Genomic DNA, 18556 nt, shown 5'->3' on the forward strand with positions numbered 1-18556 from the left:
CTCGAAGCACCTATCATATTGACATTCAGCGGGACATGTGCTCCTAAATCACTTCAGTGCTATTGAAAATAAGCTCCAGCACTCTATTCTATTAGGTTTTTATAGCCATACAGTATCTGAGCACCTTCCAGTAGTGCATTAAGCATCACCATCCCCATGGTACAGAAGGGAAAAACTGAGACAAAAGGTGGGATTTTGCAGCTTGGATGGGGAGGTGCCAAGGTAGCTTAAAGCTGTTTCAGGAGCCAAAGTGGCCCCTGGCATAAATCAGAGTAGCTCTAATTTATGGCAGCAGCACAGAAATCTCACCAACAGAACAGTTATGAGACTTGCTAAGGTTACACAGCAGGTCATTGTCAGAGTGCAGGTCACTTTACTCCCAGTCCAGTGCTCTAGCCACTGGACCTCACTGCTGCCACATATGTTCTTCTAGTTATTAACCATTTTACTACATTGTGCAGAGCCTTTTTTAAAAATCAGCATCACGTTAGCTATCCTGCAATCGTCTGGTACACAGGCTGATTTAAGTAAACCACAGTTAGTAGTTCTTCAATTTCATATTTGAGTTCCTTCAGAACTCTTGGTTGAATGCCCTCTGGTCCTGGTGACTTATTACTGTTTATCAATTTGTTCTGAAACCTCTTCTACTGACACCTCAATCAACAGTTCCTCAGATTTGTCACCTAAAAAGAACGGCTCAGATGTCGAGATCTGCCCTGCATTCTCTTCAGTGAAAACTACTGCAAAAATTAATTTAGCTTCTCTGCAATGGCCTTGTCATCTCTGAGTGCTCCTTTAGCAACACGATCATCAAGTGGGTCCACTCACTGTTTGGCACGCTTTCTGATGTATTTTTTTGCTGTTAGAATTTGAAGAGCAACTAGCTAAGTACACTTTCTTGGTCTGTTATATTATACATTTACACTTGACTTGTCTGAGTTTATGCTTTTTTTCTATTTTCCTCACTAGGACATAACTTCCAATTTTTAAAGGATGCCTTTTAGCCTCTAACCATCTCTTTTACTCAGCTGCTTAAGCATGGTGGAATTTTTTTGGTCCTTTTACTACCTCAATTATGGTGCTTTTAAATAGTCTCCATGCAGTTTGCAGGCATTTCACTCTTGTAACTGTTCCTTTTAATTTCCGTCTAACTAGCTTCCTCATTTTTGTGTAGTTCCCTGTTTTGAGGTTAAATGTTATTGTGGTGAGTTACTTTGACACTTCTCCCCCTCCAAGAATGTTATATTTAATTACATTATGGTCGCTATTACTGAGACGTTCAGCTATAATTTACCTCTTGGCCATATCCTGTGCTCCACTTAGGATTAAAATCAAGAATTGCCTCTCCCATGGAGGGTTCCAGGATGAGCTGCACCAAGAAGCAGTCATTTAATGTGTCTAAAAATTTTACCTCTGTATCCCTTTTTGAGGTGACATGTACCCAGTCAATATGAGGACAGTTGAAATCCGCCATTATTATTGGGTTTTCTGTCTTCATAGCCTCTCTAAACTCCTTCAAAGTCACCATCACCTTCCTGATCAGGTGGTGGGTAGTATATTCCTACTGCTATACTGATTATTCAAACATGAAATTTCTATCCACAGAGATTCTGTGGTTCAGTTTAATTCATTTTAGATTTTTACTCTACTTGACTATGCTGTCTTTCACATATAGTGCCACTCCCCCACCAGCTCTGTCATTCCTATATATTTTGTACCCTTGTATTATTGCAAACCCACTGATTATCTTCATTCCACCAAGTTCCACCTATTATATCAATATTGTCATATAAGGCCAGGCACTCTAGTTCACCCATCTTAGTATTTAAACAGCTAGCATTCATCTGATGAAACATAGGAAAGCCCTTTCTTCATATCTCCATTTGGCATCTGAATGTCGAGCCTTTCATCTGCTCTTTATAATGCGCATCAAATCTCTCATTCTGAGCCACGGTGAAGTAATTTTTCCAGTCTCCTGAAATCCCTGGTGGGAAGAAAAAAAAATGAATGACTAGTTTATTCTCCCCTTCCGGGCTCCTGCCCCACTCTGAGGTTGTTTCTGTTATCTTCTTTCCCAAAGATACTCCAAAAGGCCCTAGCATAGTCCTGTGATCCTAGTGCTGTTCAGACAGAATTCTAAGTCAGGTTTTCAGTGTTCTCTTTGCCTAGATGCTTAACAAGAACAAAGGAGAAAAATGTAACAGATCAAAAGGCTGCATGAGACTTTCAAGTTAAGCAAGTTAGAGTTAGAAGCAGCGGGAGACATTTATTTGAGGGGCCAGTCCTTTGAGGTTGATGGGGTTCACACAAACTTTACATTGTCCTCACTGCTGGGGACTGTGTGTGTGTCGTGAGCAGAGGGGTCCTATGGAACATCTCTTCACACCAGTCATGCATCTCAGGATGTATGATTAATGCACGTACCTTTTCCAAACTTCTGACTGATCTTGGATGCTCAACCTGAGACACCTTTAAGGGTCCCCAATTTTCAGAAAATGCTCAGTACCCACCTTTTAAAACTCAAAACCTTAAAAGGTGTCTCAGGCTGGTCACCCAAAAGCACCAGGAACTTTGGAAAACTTAGGCCAGTGTCTATTTTTCCTTTTCAAGAGAGAAAAGGATCTTTGTATCCAAACAATTGTTTTTAAGATGCATGCAAGAAACACCAACAGTAATTAGCACTGTTGAACTGTCAATGGATACTGTGTGCACTCCCAGACTGATGATACTGGCATCTGTGATCTCTTCCTGCAGGCCAGTGTCACATATTAACTCAGGTCCAGGCATGGCAAATCATTATTCTTATTTGTATTGCACCTGAAGTCCCGCACTGGGGTAAGTACATACACAGGCACAGTACGAGACAAACTGTGCCCGGAGGAGTTTATAGTGTAAACGAACAAGGGCACTGCCTTCTGGATATCCCCAATTTGCAGATGGCAAAAGTGAGGCACAGGGCAATCAAGGCCCACCTCCTCAAAGGTATTTAGGCTTCTAATATCCATTGATTTCAGGGCCTCAGAGATTTGCTCAATGCCACATGGCAAGTCAATATCAGAGCAGGAAACAGAACCCAAATTTCCTGAAGCCCCAGCTAGTACCAAAACCACAAGATCAGTCATCCTTTCCAGAGTGCTACACCAGGATCTGCATGCTAGAAACTAAACAGGAGAACCTTCCTCGTAGTAATTTATCTGAGCTGGGCCTTCCATATGCAGCTCAACCATTAACTGGGCTTGGCTCACAGAGAAAAACATTGACCCTGGGAATTTCCCTTCCTGTGAAAGTGGGATCAGGAGCTAGTAATAGTTGTAGAAAACTGTTCCTGCTGTTATCTTACTGGCCTTTCCTGTAAGCCTCTTACCTTTTCTCATGAATGGAGACACAGTGTGGTCCATAGCCCAGGTTGGCATCATTTCATAGTTGACAGTAGGATTCTTCTTCATCTCCTGGAAGGAGGTATGGTGGAGGATTTTATTCACCACTTCCTCCTTCAGGTCCTTTCCCAGAAACTGGAGCACCTTCTCTATTTCGCGCTTTGGGTCCTGCAGAGAGACAGGCAGATAGACCCTCAGGTGGTGAGACATGATAAAAGATAATATATTACTGAGTAGAAGTTTTCCTAGCCACTCTTGGATGTGTTGGTAGAATGTGACAGATCTTTTTTGTATTCATTTGGGACCTAATCCAGAGACCAGTGGAGCAGACCTCTAATGAGCAAAGAGCAGCTCTTTTAATGAGTGATGCATCATAATAACGAATCATTTCTAGAGCCCAGAAAAACTTTTGAAAGAAAGGATCACCAAAGGCGTGCTATCCTGTACAACTAGCTTTCAACAAAACACTCCATTTACCAAGCGGGCTGCTACTTACACACTAGTGTTCTCGAAGCAGAGGGTATAAGTTCATAGAATCAGTGAAGAGAGGAGGGGTAGGGAAAAAAATGTCAGGAGTCCATTGTAAATATTAAAACTAAATTGCTTGAATTTGAGATCTCGCAAAAAGGGCATTAAATTAAGCTTCTAAAGTTCGAGCACTGATTGTCATATGAAATAGCTTCCCCTTTTAAAGACAGAGACAGCAGCTAGCTGAAACCTTTAAACAAAAAAGTCTCACCAGCCCTAAACTCTAACCTCAGCCAAACTGCAGCTCAGCTATACAATCTCTTGGATCCATCCCTTATTGGTTTTAGACACTCAGCCACCACTACATACTTTTTTATTCTTTTGTGTGTGCATGTATTCCCACCCCCCCTTAAAACACCTTTCCATCTTGCTTTCTGTAGCCAGGAGGAAAAAGGGGCCCCCTCACCAAAAAACCACCCAAAATCCAAAACAACCAAAGTTAGAACAAACCAACCAAGTAATATTAATCAGTTTCCTACTCTCCAGTGAGAAGCTGCAGTGTGGCCTTCCCTGAAATGCTGCAGTCCTAGCACTAGGGTGTGTTGGGGAAAGGTATAAATAGTAGCCCTTAGAAATCCCCTGCCTCAGATGACTTAAAGTGGAGTCTAGCAGCCCATGCCTAGTATTGTAGCCGCTTCTGGTTCCAGTAAGAACGCAACCCAAACCCCTTGCCTTAAGGTAAGAATAGCTAAAAGCGTCTTTACACAAAGAAAATGACCAGCATAGCTATGCAAGTAAAAATCCCTGTATACACACTCCCATCCCAGCCTTTCCCCAAGATAAGCCCTAAGTGTCTACTTTTGAGAGAGAATGAAGCCAGCTCCGCAGTTTGCAGCCTGCAGTGGAGTGGTTTGTTTTCTTTCAAAGTTATATCCAACTCAAGGGCTTTAACACCCATTAACAGATGTACCCTTAGATTTCCCAATCCTCTGTGGCGGTTTGCTGAGTCACAACCAGCTTCAGCTGCCAAATAGATTTCAACTGCATTCCCCATGCACGGCACATTAAGGATGTAATTGTACAACTGCAAGCAATCGAGCTCAGTGAAGGTGCACAGAGAGCTTCTGGTGGTATATCAACTCTTCTACATATTTGCCTAGTTTTACAACAGGCTTCATAAAAAGCACTAGCCAAGTCCGTACAACCTAAAATTTCATACAGACAAAATGAGAAAGTAAGCAATTTTTCAGTAATGGTGCACGGTGACACTTTTATATTTTTATGTCTCATTTTGTAAGCAAGTAGTTTTTAAGTGAGGTGAAACTTGGGGTATGCAAGACAAATCAGACTCCTGAAAGTGAGTCCAGTAGTCTGGAAAGGTTGAAAACCACTGATCTAGAGCTCCTTATTTAGGTGTGTAAATAGGAACTGGGTTTTTCTGGAAATCTAGTTGCTGTTGTGGGGGGCACTTTTGAAACTTTTGCCTTACGTGACTCTGAAGAAGAATGGAACAGACCTAAAGCTCCCCTGACTTCCTTCCTGTGCTTACCAAAACTACCCTGTGTTCACCCTCAGAACTTCAGTGTGTAAAATCTATGACCATGTGTGTTCGTTGTGTTGCTGTCTGACTGAATGCAAAGATGTGAGACATGGGAATATTTAAGGATGGCTCAAATATGAATTAAAGATCCATTAGACTCCTAATAAATCACTGGCTCAGGCTAAGCCTGGTACCTCCTCCCTCTTTGTTAGTGCTCTGGGTGCAAAAGAGAATAGGCTGGGGAGGAATAACCCTGTTAATTGATTTGCCTGGTAGGTAGTGAGGGCCAGCTGGTGGGAGCTCGCTAAGAGGGGCAGGATGTGTGTGTGTGGCAGGGGGCTTATTGTGTTACATAAAGGATGAGAGGAGGGTCCTGGTCCCTCCATCCCCTCCTAGTTCTACCTTCTCTTGGGGTTGACAGGGGCACAAAAGGGAGTGTTTATGGACCAGACTAAAATCAGGTCTGGGGAAAAGGCCAGGGGTCATTGCTTTCTAAACTAACGGGGCATGAGCCATCTAGCAGTTTAGGGATTGTTTACCATATTATTATAAGAAGGCAAGGGGTGGATTAAAATGAATCATGGTTTGGATCAGCTGAATCCACTGTTGTACCTATGGGTGGCGGCTGTAGGCAGGAAGTCTGGGGCTGTGTACTCACTGCCTTAGTTCGGCCTTGAACGTGGCTGGTTCCGGCATTGTTTTGTTAATATTCCAGATACATGTCAATGTGCCTCAAAGCCAAATGCAAAGTATTTTTCCACTGGGTGTAGTAAAATAGGCGATTGCAGAACCACCCCACCACTCCTAACGATGCCAGTGTTGCAAATGGACATGCAGGAGAGGAAGAATGAATTTCTGGACTGGCACTCAGGAGATGTGGGTTAAACTCCTGGGTCTGTCACAGATTCCCTCTAGGCAAATCACTTAACCTGCCAGTATCTCAGTTCAGCAGGAGTAACCCTGCTACTCTCCCATCCGGGGTGTTGTGAGGCTACACTCATTAATGATTGGGACATGCTCAGATAGGACAATGAGGGGAGCCCTATATATACCTAGATAGATGTTAAAATCACCCTCCTTCCTTAGGGAAAGGGGGCATTTGGTGCAGGATCCCCTGGCATCTGCTCATCGCTCCCCCTTCCTCACCTTTTTCATGTCCTCGTAGAACATGTACAGAATTCGATAGGCCTTTTTCTTCTCCCACCAGCCTTTGACGTGATCGTACCAGGATCCATAAGCCACTACATCCAGATTGAAACAAGCAACAAAGAGAAGGAGGAGAGAGATATCACAGCTAGTACTGGTTCTAAGAGTGTCACAGGGGACGTGAGCTGTTAGGTTATTATACCAGTCTCCCAGAAGGAGGCTGGGAGCCCCATTGCTTGGGACTTTTAAAACCAGGCTGGACAGAACAGTGGACTGTGTGCTATGTGCACTAATCCTGCACTGGGGCAGGGGGTGGATGGGATGAACTGCTAGTCCTTTTTCTTCAATAACCAGCTGGAATTTTTAAAGGCATTTTTAAAGGGTACATCTACACAGTGATTAAAAATCCAGGGCACTGAGTCTCAGAGCCTGGATCAGCTGCCTCAGGCTCATGGGGCTCAGGAAGCAGGGCTGAAAATAGCAGTGTAGACATTCAGGATCAGGCTGGAGCCCAGGCTCTGAGACCCTCCCCCCTCGTGGGGTCTCAGAGCCTGGGCCCAGCTCGGGTTGCCAGTTTTGGTTGGATGTATTCCTGGAGGTTTCATCACATGACATAATCTTTAATTCAAGATTAACCTTTAATTCCTGGAGACTCTCGGACAATCCTGGAGAGGTGGCAAGCCTAGCTCCAGAGCAAGCCCAAACATCCACATTGCAATTTTATAGACCTGCAGCCTGAGCCCGAGTGAACTGAGCCGGGCTCTTAGACTTGGGGCTGCAGGTTTTTTATTGCAGTGTAGATCTATCCAGAGGCACCATCTGATCTGCTGCTTTCTCCTCCCAACCCCTGCGCTCACACTGAGTTGAACCTATTTCTGTGGGGCAGGCAGGAGAAGATGGGCACGTTGAGTCCCCAGTATTGGTCAATGCCTCTGGACAGAGGGATAAGGTAGCTGAGAATGGTTGGGAGGGGAGGGGAGGGGGGGATTAAAAAGGTAACTAACCAGATATGTTACATGCTTGTTCTATGTTGTCTGGCCGGGTGTTTTGTCTAGTTAGATTTTGCCGTCTGGGGAGGAGCCATATCATTCTCTGTGTGTGCACGGTGCCTGCGTGGAGCTGTTGGGCCCCACTGCAATGCCAACATTAAATAATCATTATTATTTTGGCCTTAACAAGGCTTTGCAAACTCCTCTTCTAAGTAGTGTGTAAACATTCTGGTGGGTTTCGATTCTTGGCCCCAGACCAGAAACTGAAATGTTTGGGCTCTGCTCCTGAAGCGGAGGATTGTGAGGGCACCAAGTATAGTAAGAATTATTTCTATTACAGTAACCCTGTGGGATTTCCTCGTGTTAGGTACTGTACACACATAGTGAGAGACAGCCCCTGCCCCCAAGAGCTCACAATCTAAATAGATAAGACAAGGTGGTAGAGCAAACGGAGTCACAGAGCGGTGACTTGCCCAAGGTCACACAGGGAGGTGAACTGACTTGCCCAAGGTCACCCAGCAAGTCAGTAGCAGAGCTGGGACTAGAACCCAGGTCATCTCAGTCCTAGTCCTGTGCCCTATCCACTGAACCACATTGCCATGGCTTAAAGTTCACATACTGCCCTAAGGAACTCGCAGTCCTGTCAGACTCTGAGGAGCCAGGGAAAGTCACTAACACTGGACCCTTTATAACCCAATTGAACAATATATCCCTGGATTCTTGCCCAGGGGGTGAAGGGACAATCTGTTTTCTGTTGTTTACGTTCTTATGCCACACCTGTTACTGTGGTTTCTGAGAGGTTACTCCTACCTTTCCCAGCCATGAACTTCCCCAGGAACTCATCCAAGGTGCCAGGGTCTGGATGTACCTTTGCCATCTGGTAGAAATGGTAATAAGAGACAGCCACATCCTTGGCATTTCGGGCAACATAGATCATCTGCAGGACAGAAAAGGGAACGTAGTGCAGTCTGAATTAGCAGGGGCTGCAGGGATTTTGACCTGACCCCCTGCATAGGTCTGGAAGAGATTTCCCCTGCTCCAGTACAAACACCATCACTGTACAACTGGCATATGAATTATGGGGAGGTTGCCTTTCTGAGGTGTCTGGCACGGGATGCTGCTGGAACCAGGAGGCAGGCGTAGTTGGGCTGAAAGATGACGATTCCTACATCGCTACGTCTCTCTGGGATGGCTGGAGCTGGTTACCTTGCAGTCCTGCTCCCAGAAGGAGACAGGGAGGAGCTGAACTGGGAGGTGAGTCTTCACTATCCGAGGCAATGGCGCTGTAGCCAGCTGCTCTGTGCCTGGAAAACACACAGGGGGTTAAAGGAATCATCTGGAGAACCTGGCACATCCTGAATGAACAGCGTGTGGTCACTGGAGAATGAGTCAGCACGTCCTGCCTCTTCCTTTCAGCATGCCGAGAAAGAGGGAGGTGAGGCTAAATGCCCTCCCCACCCTAACTCTCCTGCTGCTGGCTGCCTTCTCACGCAGAACCACTGCACCTGAATCTTTGATTAGCTCCACTGATTTGTTCATTGCAGCCACCAGTCCAAATTTACCCTCTCTCTTTAAAACCCTCCATGGGCCCACTTCAGCTTGTCTCTTGGACCTTGCCTGTCCCTCTGCTCATTTAGCTCTGGTTTCCTCTGTGACATGCCAAACAATCCTGCAACTGCTGGTGCAGATTCACCCTCTTGGCAACTGCTGCTGTCTAGAATGACTTTCCTGCATCTCTCTGCCTCATTCAAGAGGGCCTCTCTCATTTCGGATCTCATTCTCGCTGATAACTCTTTAGTTAAGCACTGGAACAAGTCACCAAGGGAGGTCGTCAAATCCCCACCTTTGGAGGTTTTAAGAACAGGTTAGACAAAGACCTATCAAGGATGATTTAGGTATACGTGGTCCTGCCTCTGCACAGGGAGATGGACTAGAAGGCCTCTCAAAGTGCCTTCCAGCCCGACATTTCTAAGATTAGTAGCAGCAAAAGGAAAAATAAATTATGATTATTTATTTAGCACTGCCAGTTCTCTACAGACATGACAGGGTCTCTGAGCCTAAGAGCTTACAGTCTAGCTAAACATGGGTAGGGACTTGGGCTAGGGTGGGCAACAAAAGCAGCGTAATTGTCCCTTACTCCATTTAAACTTTTCACCTGAGAATCACAGTGAGAGAGCTGCTTTCTTTTGACACGGAACAAGGAACTCCACCAGAGTAAGATAAACCTAAGGCTTTGTCCCTAATGCTGCTCTGTTTCACTCTAGAGTTTCTGGCTTCCAGCTACAGATTCAAAGAAGCAGAACACAAAGCACACACTAGTGCCACAACATTTTTCTACTGATTGTGTTTTCCTGTGATGAGGAGCAGGATTAATAAGCAGGAAACAAATGAGCTTTAAGGCAGGCTTTGGAGGAGAAATGGGATGATGTGATGCTGACCGGGTCAGGGAAGGTGTCCCTGGCTATGTAATGGCGTGTTTAACCCTGTAAAGCATGTTGGTGTACGGTTTGTACAAAGACACTATAAAACCAGCTGCACTGTTGCAGAGATTGAATTACATACAGCATTAGAATCAGTCTAGAGACAGCATTCTCCTCCTTCCATGGCTCCTGTGGGAGGGGGCTCTTGCATTTGTCTGATCTCCTATACAATGCTTACCACTTAGGAATCCAGGGAAGCTCATTTCCATGAAAGGGACTCGATTGAATATTGCATCCCGTTTACATTTCTCCTCGTCCCCATCATTGTAAATCATGTCCACGATTTCACTAATCCAGGTTGTGCCTGGAACGTAGATTGAAAGGCAGCATTTCAGAGGTAAGCGTATTCTGTCTCCTACTGGTGGATGGATATAAAATTAGGTGACCCTCTCCCCACCCCCCCACAATTAAATACACTCTTATTTTTACTTGCCTGATTTTGGGTAGGTGGAAATGAGAAGGTCATCTGGTCTGGCCTGGAATGATTCCACCTGGGCCCAGTTCTCCACAAAATGCCGGTAGAGGGGAATTTCATGGATAACCTCTAATTCCTGCCTTGACAAATTTTCCATCTTGGGAGGGCTGAGTTAAGGTGAGGAAAAAAGGAGTTAAATGGCTCTCATTATTTGCATGATAACTGTATGGAAGACATCCCTACACATCATGGAACTAACACTGGTTTCCAAGAGGTGGGGGTGGAAGAAGTAGAATTCTGTTCTTGATTTCTGTAGTCTCTGTTTACATGAATCAATATACTTTGCAATTTCTAAACAAAAAAAGCCAACCAAACAAAAAAAACCCACAAAAAGCTTTGTTAAAGAAGAGTTACCATTGGATTTGTTCCACTGGAGCCCAGTGTAGCCTTTTATTTTATTTAAATTTTGTAATGTGGTATTACACTACCGTGAGTTCAGCTCTGGCGGCTACAGTTTCAAGCTTAACGGTGAAAGTCACCTCTGCTACTTGCTTTAGATTTAGAGTCTCTAGGGCAGTAGTGGGCAACCTACGGACCATAGACCACATGGGGCCTCTCAGGGTAATCCACTGGCGGGCCGCGAGACCGTGTTTACATTGAGCGTGCACAGGCACAGCTGCCCGCAGCTCCCAGTGGCTGCGGTTCGCCATTCCCAACCAGTGGGAGCTGCGGGAAGCGGTGCAGGCTGCAGGGACGTGCTGGCGGGGAACAGGGAACCGCGGCTACTGGCCATGCCTGTGGATGGTCAATGTAAACACTGTCTCACGGCGCACCAGCAGATTACCCTGATGGGCTGCGTGCGGCCCATGGGCCACAGGTTGCCCACCACTGCTCTAGGGACACATAAAGACCAAGGGTAGCGACCACACGGACATTCACAAGTACAAGGTCTAGTCTGTTTTACAAGTTTTATTAAAGTTACAGATAAAGTTATGATTACCCAAGCATATAGAAATTCTATACAGACCTATGCACTAGTTAGAAATATAGTGCTACTCACATCCTTAACAATAGTGTTAGGGTCTGATGGGTCTCTCATGGATTGATCATCAGTAGAGGGATGGTTCCTGCTGGAGTTTCCCATAGGGAGCTCGATTTTCCTAGTCTAGGCACCCCCTTTTTTATAATGTGATTCTGACTATACGTCATTAGCATTTCTGCACATAGCGCACTCTGTGGTTAGGGCATGTGTTAGAAAAATGTGATTACCAGGTATCTTGTAAGTAAAATATTACTTTTACTGTTAATTTTTTGCAATATCACCTATTGGTATATCTTTTCCAGTAATCTTAGGGCATCAGGTTATTCTTTGGTCACTTACTTATATCTGCATTCCTTAACTCTATGGCTTACGTTTAGCTAAGCTAAAATCTTGCAGGCCTTAGCCCAGGGGCCTTGCATTTCAACCCTGCTTACTTAGATACCTAATACATGAGAATTCCCTCTACATACTGATCAATCTTAAACTTCTATAATCCTACAATATAACTCTATTTAGCATACAATGATTATATATAACATAACATGTTAGTTAATTATAACATCACACAATTAATGAACAATAAACTAAAATCATTGGCTACACCAGCTAATGCCCCAGAGCAATATTACTTGCGCTTTGCAAAAATCCAGACTCTTTAAAACAACAGGCACGTTCACGTTGCTAGAAAGGAACAGCTTGTTTCCTTGCTACCATATAATATTTCGTCATTCATTATCACCCCCCCAACTTGCAACTCTCACCCAGTATTAACTGTCTCCTGGGTTTCCTCCATAATGGAACTCTGCTGTTTGATATACTCCTGATTTTATATAGTGTTTCTTAAACAGACAAGATGGTCCAGCAGTTAGGGTTCTGGCTAAGACTTGGGAGACCTGGGTTTAATTCTCTGCCACACACTTCCTGTGTGATCTCAAGCAACTCACTTAGCCGCTGTTGTGCCTCAGTTCCCTATCTGTAAAATTAGGATAATAGTGCTGTCCTACCTCACAAGATGTTAGATTGAAAGGTGCTCAGATCCTACGGTAATGAGGTCCATATAAGTATTCAGCTAGAAAATGTGAGTATGGTTTTGTAAGGATTATGGTTTTAGGGTACATTAGATTATGAGGAAATATATAGAATTCTGACAGTGTGGTGTGTGAGTGGATCAGAAAAATATTTATAATGCATAGAATTTGAATGAGTGATCTGATTGTTCTGAAATGTTAATTATATAGTATTGTAGGGGTAGGTAGGCATAGGCACATTTCTCTCGTGATGCAAATAGCATGCATTTTAAGTGGTTAATGCAAAATGCTTGGGTTATAATATGTTGAAATGAACCCTTGGAATAGAAGATAGGCTGTTAGAAATGGAATCCTCACAGCCTCATCTTTGTGTCCTGAGTAAAACTTTCAGGAGCATCATGCAGCTAAAACCCAGTTTAAAAATGCTACACTTGTGAAATGAATGTTAGCATTGTGTGTTCCCACCCAGTCTTCATTACTACAAAATCAAGCATTCATGTCAATCAGCTTTCGCCATAGCACAAGGAAAAAGAGAGTTAATAGACACAAATGGGCATGTCAGAAATAAGACTGAACTTCAGAACCCAAAGTTGCAATGTATGCAGATGATAAACAGTGTATACTTAAAAAGAAAAGGAGTACTTGTGGCATCTTAGAGACTAACCAATGCATTCGATGAAGTGAGCTGTAGCTTACGAAAGCTTATGCTCAAATAAATTGGTTAGTCTCTAAGGTGCCACAAGTACTCCTTTTCTTTTTGCGAATACAGACTAACACGGCTGCTACTCTGAAACCAGTGTATACATAAATTAATTGATTCTCTTTCTGTTGACCCTGGTGTAAATCAATAGGGCAAATGTTGTAACCATCCTAATTACTTCCTCCTTACTGTTAGCCAGTAAAATCTATGGGGCAGATCCTGGGCTGGTATAAATCAGGGTAACTCCATTTAAGTCAGTGGGTTAGATTCTCAATGGAGCTATGCTGATCAACACCAGATAAGGATTTGGCCCAATCTTCTTTTGTTAAAACCACTGATGCAAAATCCCCACAAGGGACCCAGTTTCCTTGCTTTAACTGGACCACAACATTAGCAATTTTATGGAACCTCAGTCAAGCAAAAGCTATCTGGAATGGACAAGATTAAACACATCAAATATATTTTCAGCCTGTAGGAGCTTTAATTACGGAAAGGCAAAGTGATGCTATGGCAGTATAAACCCCAGTAAGATTCTCTTGAGCGTCTCTCTCAGTAGAATGTTGCTTGATTAAAAAATTAAATTTAAACTTTTGATATCACCAGTAAAGTCTTCATTTAATCCTGGGCATCTCGGGTATTTTGAGATTCCAGACGAGCAAGGAGAGGCTGGAATGCTGTATTTTTCACATCATTCTTGCAGGCGTAATCTAATCAGAGGACCTTCCTCTAAATCCCAAAGCTTTCACCAGAAAACAACAAAAAATGCCTTCTGTAGAGATAATTCCCCAGGCTCTCCCCTCCACATTGCTCCTGAAAGGATGTGTGGGAAGACCCAGTATCTTTCTCAGAATAACAGATTATATGACATTTCTACCTTTTAGGCACCATATCTCTGCTCCATCTGAAATCTGAGACTGAATTTTAGACTGGAAGACTTTAAGGGCCCAATCCAAAATCCACTAACTTGATGGGATTCTTTCCATTGATTTCACTGGGCTTTGGATCAGGCCATAATGGCATGATGAACCAGATTGCCCCTTGAAGTTGTAGCAAATTTAAGGGGTCCCTGTGTTGCTATCATAGTGTTATGTTTCAGTTGCGAAAAACAATTCTTCCATTTCCCAGGGAGGTGAATTGTCAGGCCTGAATACGTAAAACCTAACAACGTTACAAATGAGCTAGCTTCTTTTTGTCTCTGTCCATCTTTCACTCCATTTTTATGGTGGTAATGCACATATGAAGGAAGTGTTGCAGACCCCAGAGAGAGCAAATTGCAGAGTTTTAAATCCCTGAAAAGCAGATGTATACAATATGTTAGAAGTAGATCTTACCTTGCTCTCTTTGTAGAGGATATCTCTTGCTTTCAGCCTAGCTTCACCTCTCTCCCACATAAACCCAAGTAATTGCAGTTTTATTATTGCTAATTAGCAATTTAAGATATGCTGAATTGTGCAGCCTGGGTTAGAAGAGCAGAAAACCTCTCTAATGTTGAAGGAATTAACCCAGAGTAATCTTAGACTTCTTGCTTATCTGTTTTCCTTGTGTTGTTCATTTTTGACCTTTGCACAGTGTTATCAACCCCAGGCATTCAAAAATCATGACTCAGGCCCTCAGAATAATCAGCCTGGCTTTAAAATCATATTTTAAGAAAATTGGAATCTGTCTATTTGCCTTCTGTTTTTTTTTAACATTTTGGGTCCACTCAGAAAATGCTTTCAAGCTATTCCCTACAATCATGAGAGCTAGAAACTTTTTTTAAAAAATGAAAACTGAGAGTACATAACTCCTGGAAACGTCACATATCGCACAACTCATGATAAAACTACAAGAGTTGACAACACTGTACATCCCAAACAGATGTAAAAGGGTGTTTCCCCAGTGCAACACTGTGTATTGTAATATCAAAACTAGTGTGATATTCAGTAACAGCTGCTGTTACCGCCAAGAGAGAGATCTCAGGAAAGCTGCAAGCATTTCCAGTTCGAGCAGGCTGAGTGATTCTTGGACTGGGAGCTACCCCACATGGGGAGAAGTGATACACACACACTCCCGTACACCTCTCTCTCACAGGGAGGGTGACTGACTGACCTGACCCTCCCTGCCTGGTGCTCTCTGTCCTCCATGCCTGGCTGGGCCCCCAGGATGGACCCGCCTCTCCTAGTATCTGGTGCCACATCTTCCCAAGACAACAGGTGGCAGGACGGGGGGGGGGGTGAGGGGGCATGCAAAGTCACATGCCCCCTCCTCCCTCCCAGATTTCTGCCAGAGCTCATACCAGAATGTGGCCAGCAGCAGCCTTTCAACACTGTGTGGGAGGGAAGGTATGGGAGCTGCTTCCAGCCGCGGGGGGAGAGGAGTGGGGCAGGGGAGGGATGACCTGGCCCATGTCTTTGCAGAGGTCATCTCTTCCCTCACCCTCTGCTCCCCTGGGGCTGGAAGCAGCTGGTCCCTTCCTGCCCCACGGTGTTGAAAGGCAGCTAACACCCACAAGCTGCTGCTGGTCACCGACATAACCCAACCACCTCCTGTCCCCTGGCTACAGCGCAGGTAGGAAGGGGTTAAGCCCTAAGGATGCATTGTGCACCAGGGCCCAGGAAACCTGACTGTAGGGACTTCATGGAACCGGACTAGAGAGGTGGCTCAGCAGGGGAGGATGCCTAGGGGATGCAGCAGCCCCGCACTCCCTGGAGGCAGGACCCAAGCCGTCGGGGGCTGGGGGGAGGGGTTAAAGGGGTGCTAAGCTAAGTCCCTGCTCGGGGGTGGGGGGCTGCTGTGGAGCCTGCAGGTTCAGGGTGTGAACAGGCTGGATATCGTTTCCCCCGCCACGCCAGAGTTTAGCTGAGGGGCAGAGAGGCTTCCCCAGTGTGCGGAGCTTTGGCACACGCAGGGCTCGGCTCCTCCTGGCCAGCGCCCAGGGCCAGAGGATCTTGGGCTTTCCCAGGGCACCGGCCCAGCCAGAGGCAGTGGGGGAAGAAAGGAGCCTGCTGGCCAGGCTGCTGATAAACTGAGTACTCCAACTGGGGGCGGGTTCTCCACACAGCACTGGAAGCAGGACGCGCCCCACCCAGGGGGATGTAAAGGAGCGGTGGGGCTGGGGAAGGGGCAAAGCAGGGAGAGGAGAGCGAGAGGGGGAGCACATAAAGGGCCAATAGGTGGGCAGCAGAGGTGACATGTAACCGGACGCCGCCTGTTGCCTGCCCACACTCACCAGCCACTGCAGCGTGCAGCCCAAGCCAGCTGGGAACTGGGACGGGGCCCTGCTGGCTGAGAGCCGGCATGCAGCAGGGGCTGCGCTGAGGGTCCAGCATAGGGAGTGGCCAGCACCGTGTGCTGCAGCTTTGTCCCTCCACCAGCCTTGCACACCCACCCCCATCGTCGGCCACTGGACCTTCCCACTCAACGCTGGTAGGCGGGCAGCTGGCGAGCAGGGATCCGGCCAGCAGCAGGACCCGCAAGTATTGATGTGAGGGAGACAGAAAATATGGGACAGTTTGCCCATATTTAAGAAAAAGTCGGGACACCTGCAGTAAGGCTTAAATATGGGACTGTCCATTTAAAAACGGGACGTCTGGTCACCCTAAGTCTGAGTGTCAGCTGAGCCTGTGTGCAGCTGAGCAGATCACAATTTTCAAGGGCTTGCGCAGTGCACACAAAATGGATCAGACACACTCCTTTTTCTCCCCAGGTTCCTTAGGTGATCCAGGCCACCTTTCAGAGAAGCAAAAGTAAACAATCTTAATGACAACGCAAACATATCCCACGCTCTCTCGGCCTTTGCAGTATAATACCTGGATATCAGAGGGCTTCCACGGGTTTTACTTCAGGGGAATCCCTGCGCCTTATGTCTTAGAGTTGATTCCTTCTGCGAGAGCTCTGAATTTCTTCAGTCCCAAATCTCTGTTTTTCCCGCTTTTAGGCCTCAACAAGTTAACAAACTATTGACTTGTCACTTCCTGGTTCCACCCTGGACTATGTTTAAAGGGCTAATGACTAAATAAAACAAGCTGGTCTCGACATGTTCCCACTTGTCCTTTGGCTCTCAGCTCCCATGAAGTACCTGTAGTTTCTCTGTCAGTTCTAGTGTGGCATTGTGCGGCATATGTATCTCCTTCGTTCAGTCTTGTCAAGGATGTTTTCTTGTGTCCTTTGTGTTGCGCACAATGCTGGCCCAGAAGGAAATGAGGAGGAAGGGAATCTGAGTAAAGGAGACAGCAGTGGGGCCTAAAGCGGGTGGTGTTTCTAAAAGGTCAGCTGTAGTTCAACCAGAAGTTGCAGCCCTGATGCAGGAGTGACTGGATAGAATTCTACAGGAGGGCCAGACGAGATGAACGTAATATAGTCCCTTCTGGCTTTAAAATCTGTGACTCTAGAGCTATGAGATGGAGGGGGGTGACTCTGCTGGAAGGATACTCGCAGACACCCATCAGTGACTCATGTAAACTCCATACACACAGCTGGCCATGAAATGGCATGAATCTCCCTGGTGATTAAACACATCCTTTGAGAGAATGAGTGCATCCCTCACGAGCCCCCATAGTCTCTGACCCCCGCCATACAAAGGGAGGGGCCTGGGCAGGGAGGTGAAGAGAGTGAATGGGTTGTCTTTAATACAGGTGTGGTAAGGCTGAAGCTTCTCCTCCACTCCTCTTGGCCCTTAGGCTTGTTGCCAGTGGCTTGTGCTAGTCCTCTCCACTGGAGTGAATTGCACCCGGGCAGAGGATGTGCACTACCTGGCAGGAGTGCCTCCTGCAGCTCTTCCCTCCCACCTCCCCCAGTGTCTCTTGAACGTAGGAAGAGCCTGTTCCCACTGAGCAGGAAAACCCTGCTGCGGTCTAGCTTCTCTTTATAGGGACACTCTGTACCGGGAACACTTTACACCGGGCTGCTCTTGAGGTCCAAACAGGGCCCCATAACATGGGGAGAGAAGTCCCTGAGAAGGCAATGGTCTGTTTACTTGCAGTACATAATGTAGCCACTAGATGTCTCTGCATGCTGAGTAGAGCTCCAGGTGGTGGGAAGGAGGATTCCTTGTGGCACCTTAGAGACTTAGCAAATTTATTTGGGCATAAGCTTTCGTGGAATAAAACCCACTTCATCAGATGCATGGAGTGGAAAATACAGTAGGGAGGTGTAAGATGTGCTTTTCACACAGCATATGAAAAGATGGGAGTTGCTTTACCTACTGGGGGATCAGTGCTAACGAGCCAATTCAATTAAGGTGGAAGTGGGCTATTCTCAACAGTTGACAAGAAGGGGTGCAAATCACTTTTGTAGTGCTAATGAGGCCAATGTAATCAAGGTGACCCATTTCAAACAGCTGACAAGAAGGTGTGAGTATCAGCAGGGGAAAATTAGTTTTTGTAGCGACCCA

The 18556-nt window shown here is 45.6% G+C and overlaps 1 protein-coding gene across 1 annotated transcript; it reads right to left on the bottom strand.

Moving 5' to 3' along the window:
- Positions 1–75: 75 nt before the first annotated feature.
- On the bottom strand, positions 76–17117 carry LOC102947274 (sulfotransferase 1 family member D1). The gene is made up of 8 exons (XM_007070985.4): positions 16974–17117; positions 10434–10582; positions 10179–10304; positions 8727–8824; positions 8331–8457; positions 6532–6626; positions 3365–3545; positions 76–1984 (listed from the first exon to the last, which is right to left on the bottom strand). Exons 2-8 carry the CDS (start codon positions 10570–10572, stop codon positions 1872–1874), a joined length of 879 nt encoding a protein of 292 aa, XP_007071047.1. The 5' UTR covers positions 10573–10582; positions 16974–17117; the 3' UTR covers positions 76–1871.
- Positions 17118–18556: the final 1439 nt, after the last annotated feature.

This window comes from Chelonia mydas, chromosome 4 (genome assembly GCF_015237465.2).
Source record: "Chelonia mydas isolate rCheMyd1 chromosome 4, rCheMyd1.pri.v2, whole genome shotgun sequence".
Classification (NCBI taxonomy): domain Eukaryota; kingdom Metazoa; phylum Chordata; order Testudines; family Cheloniidae; genus Chelonia; species Chelonia mydas.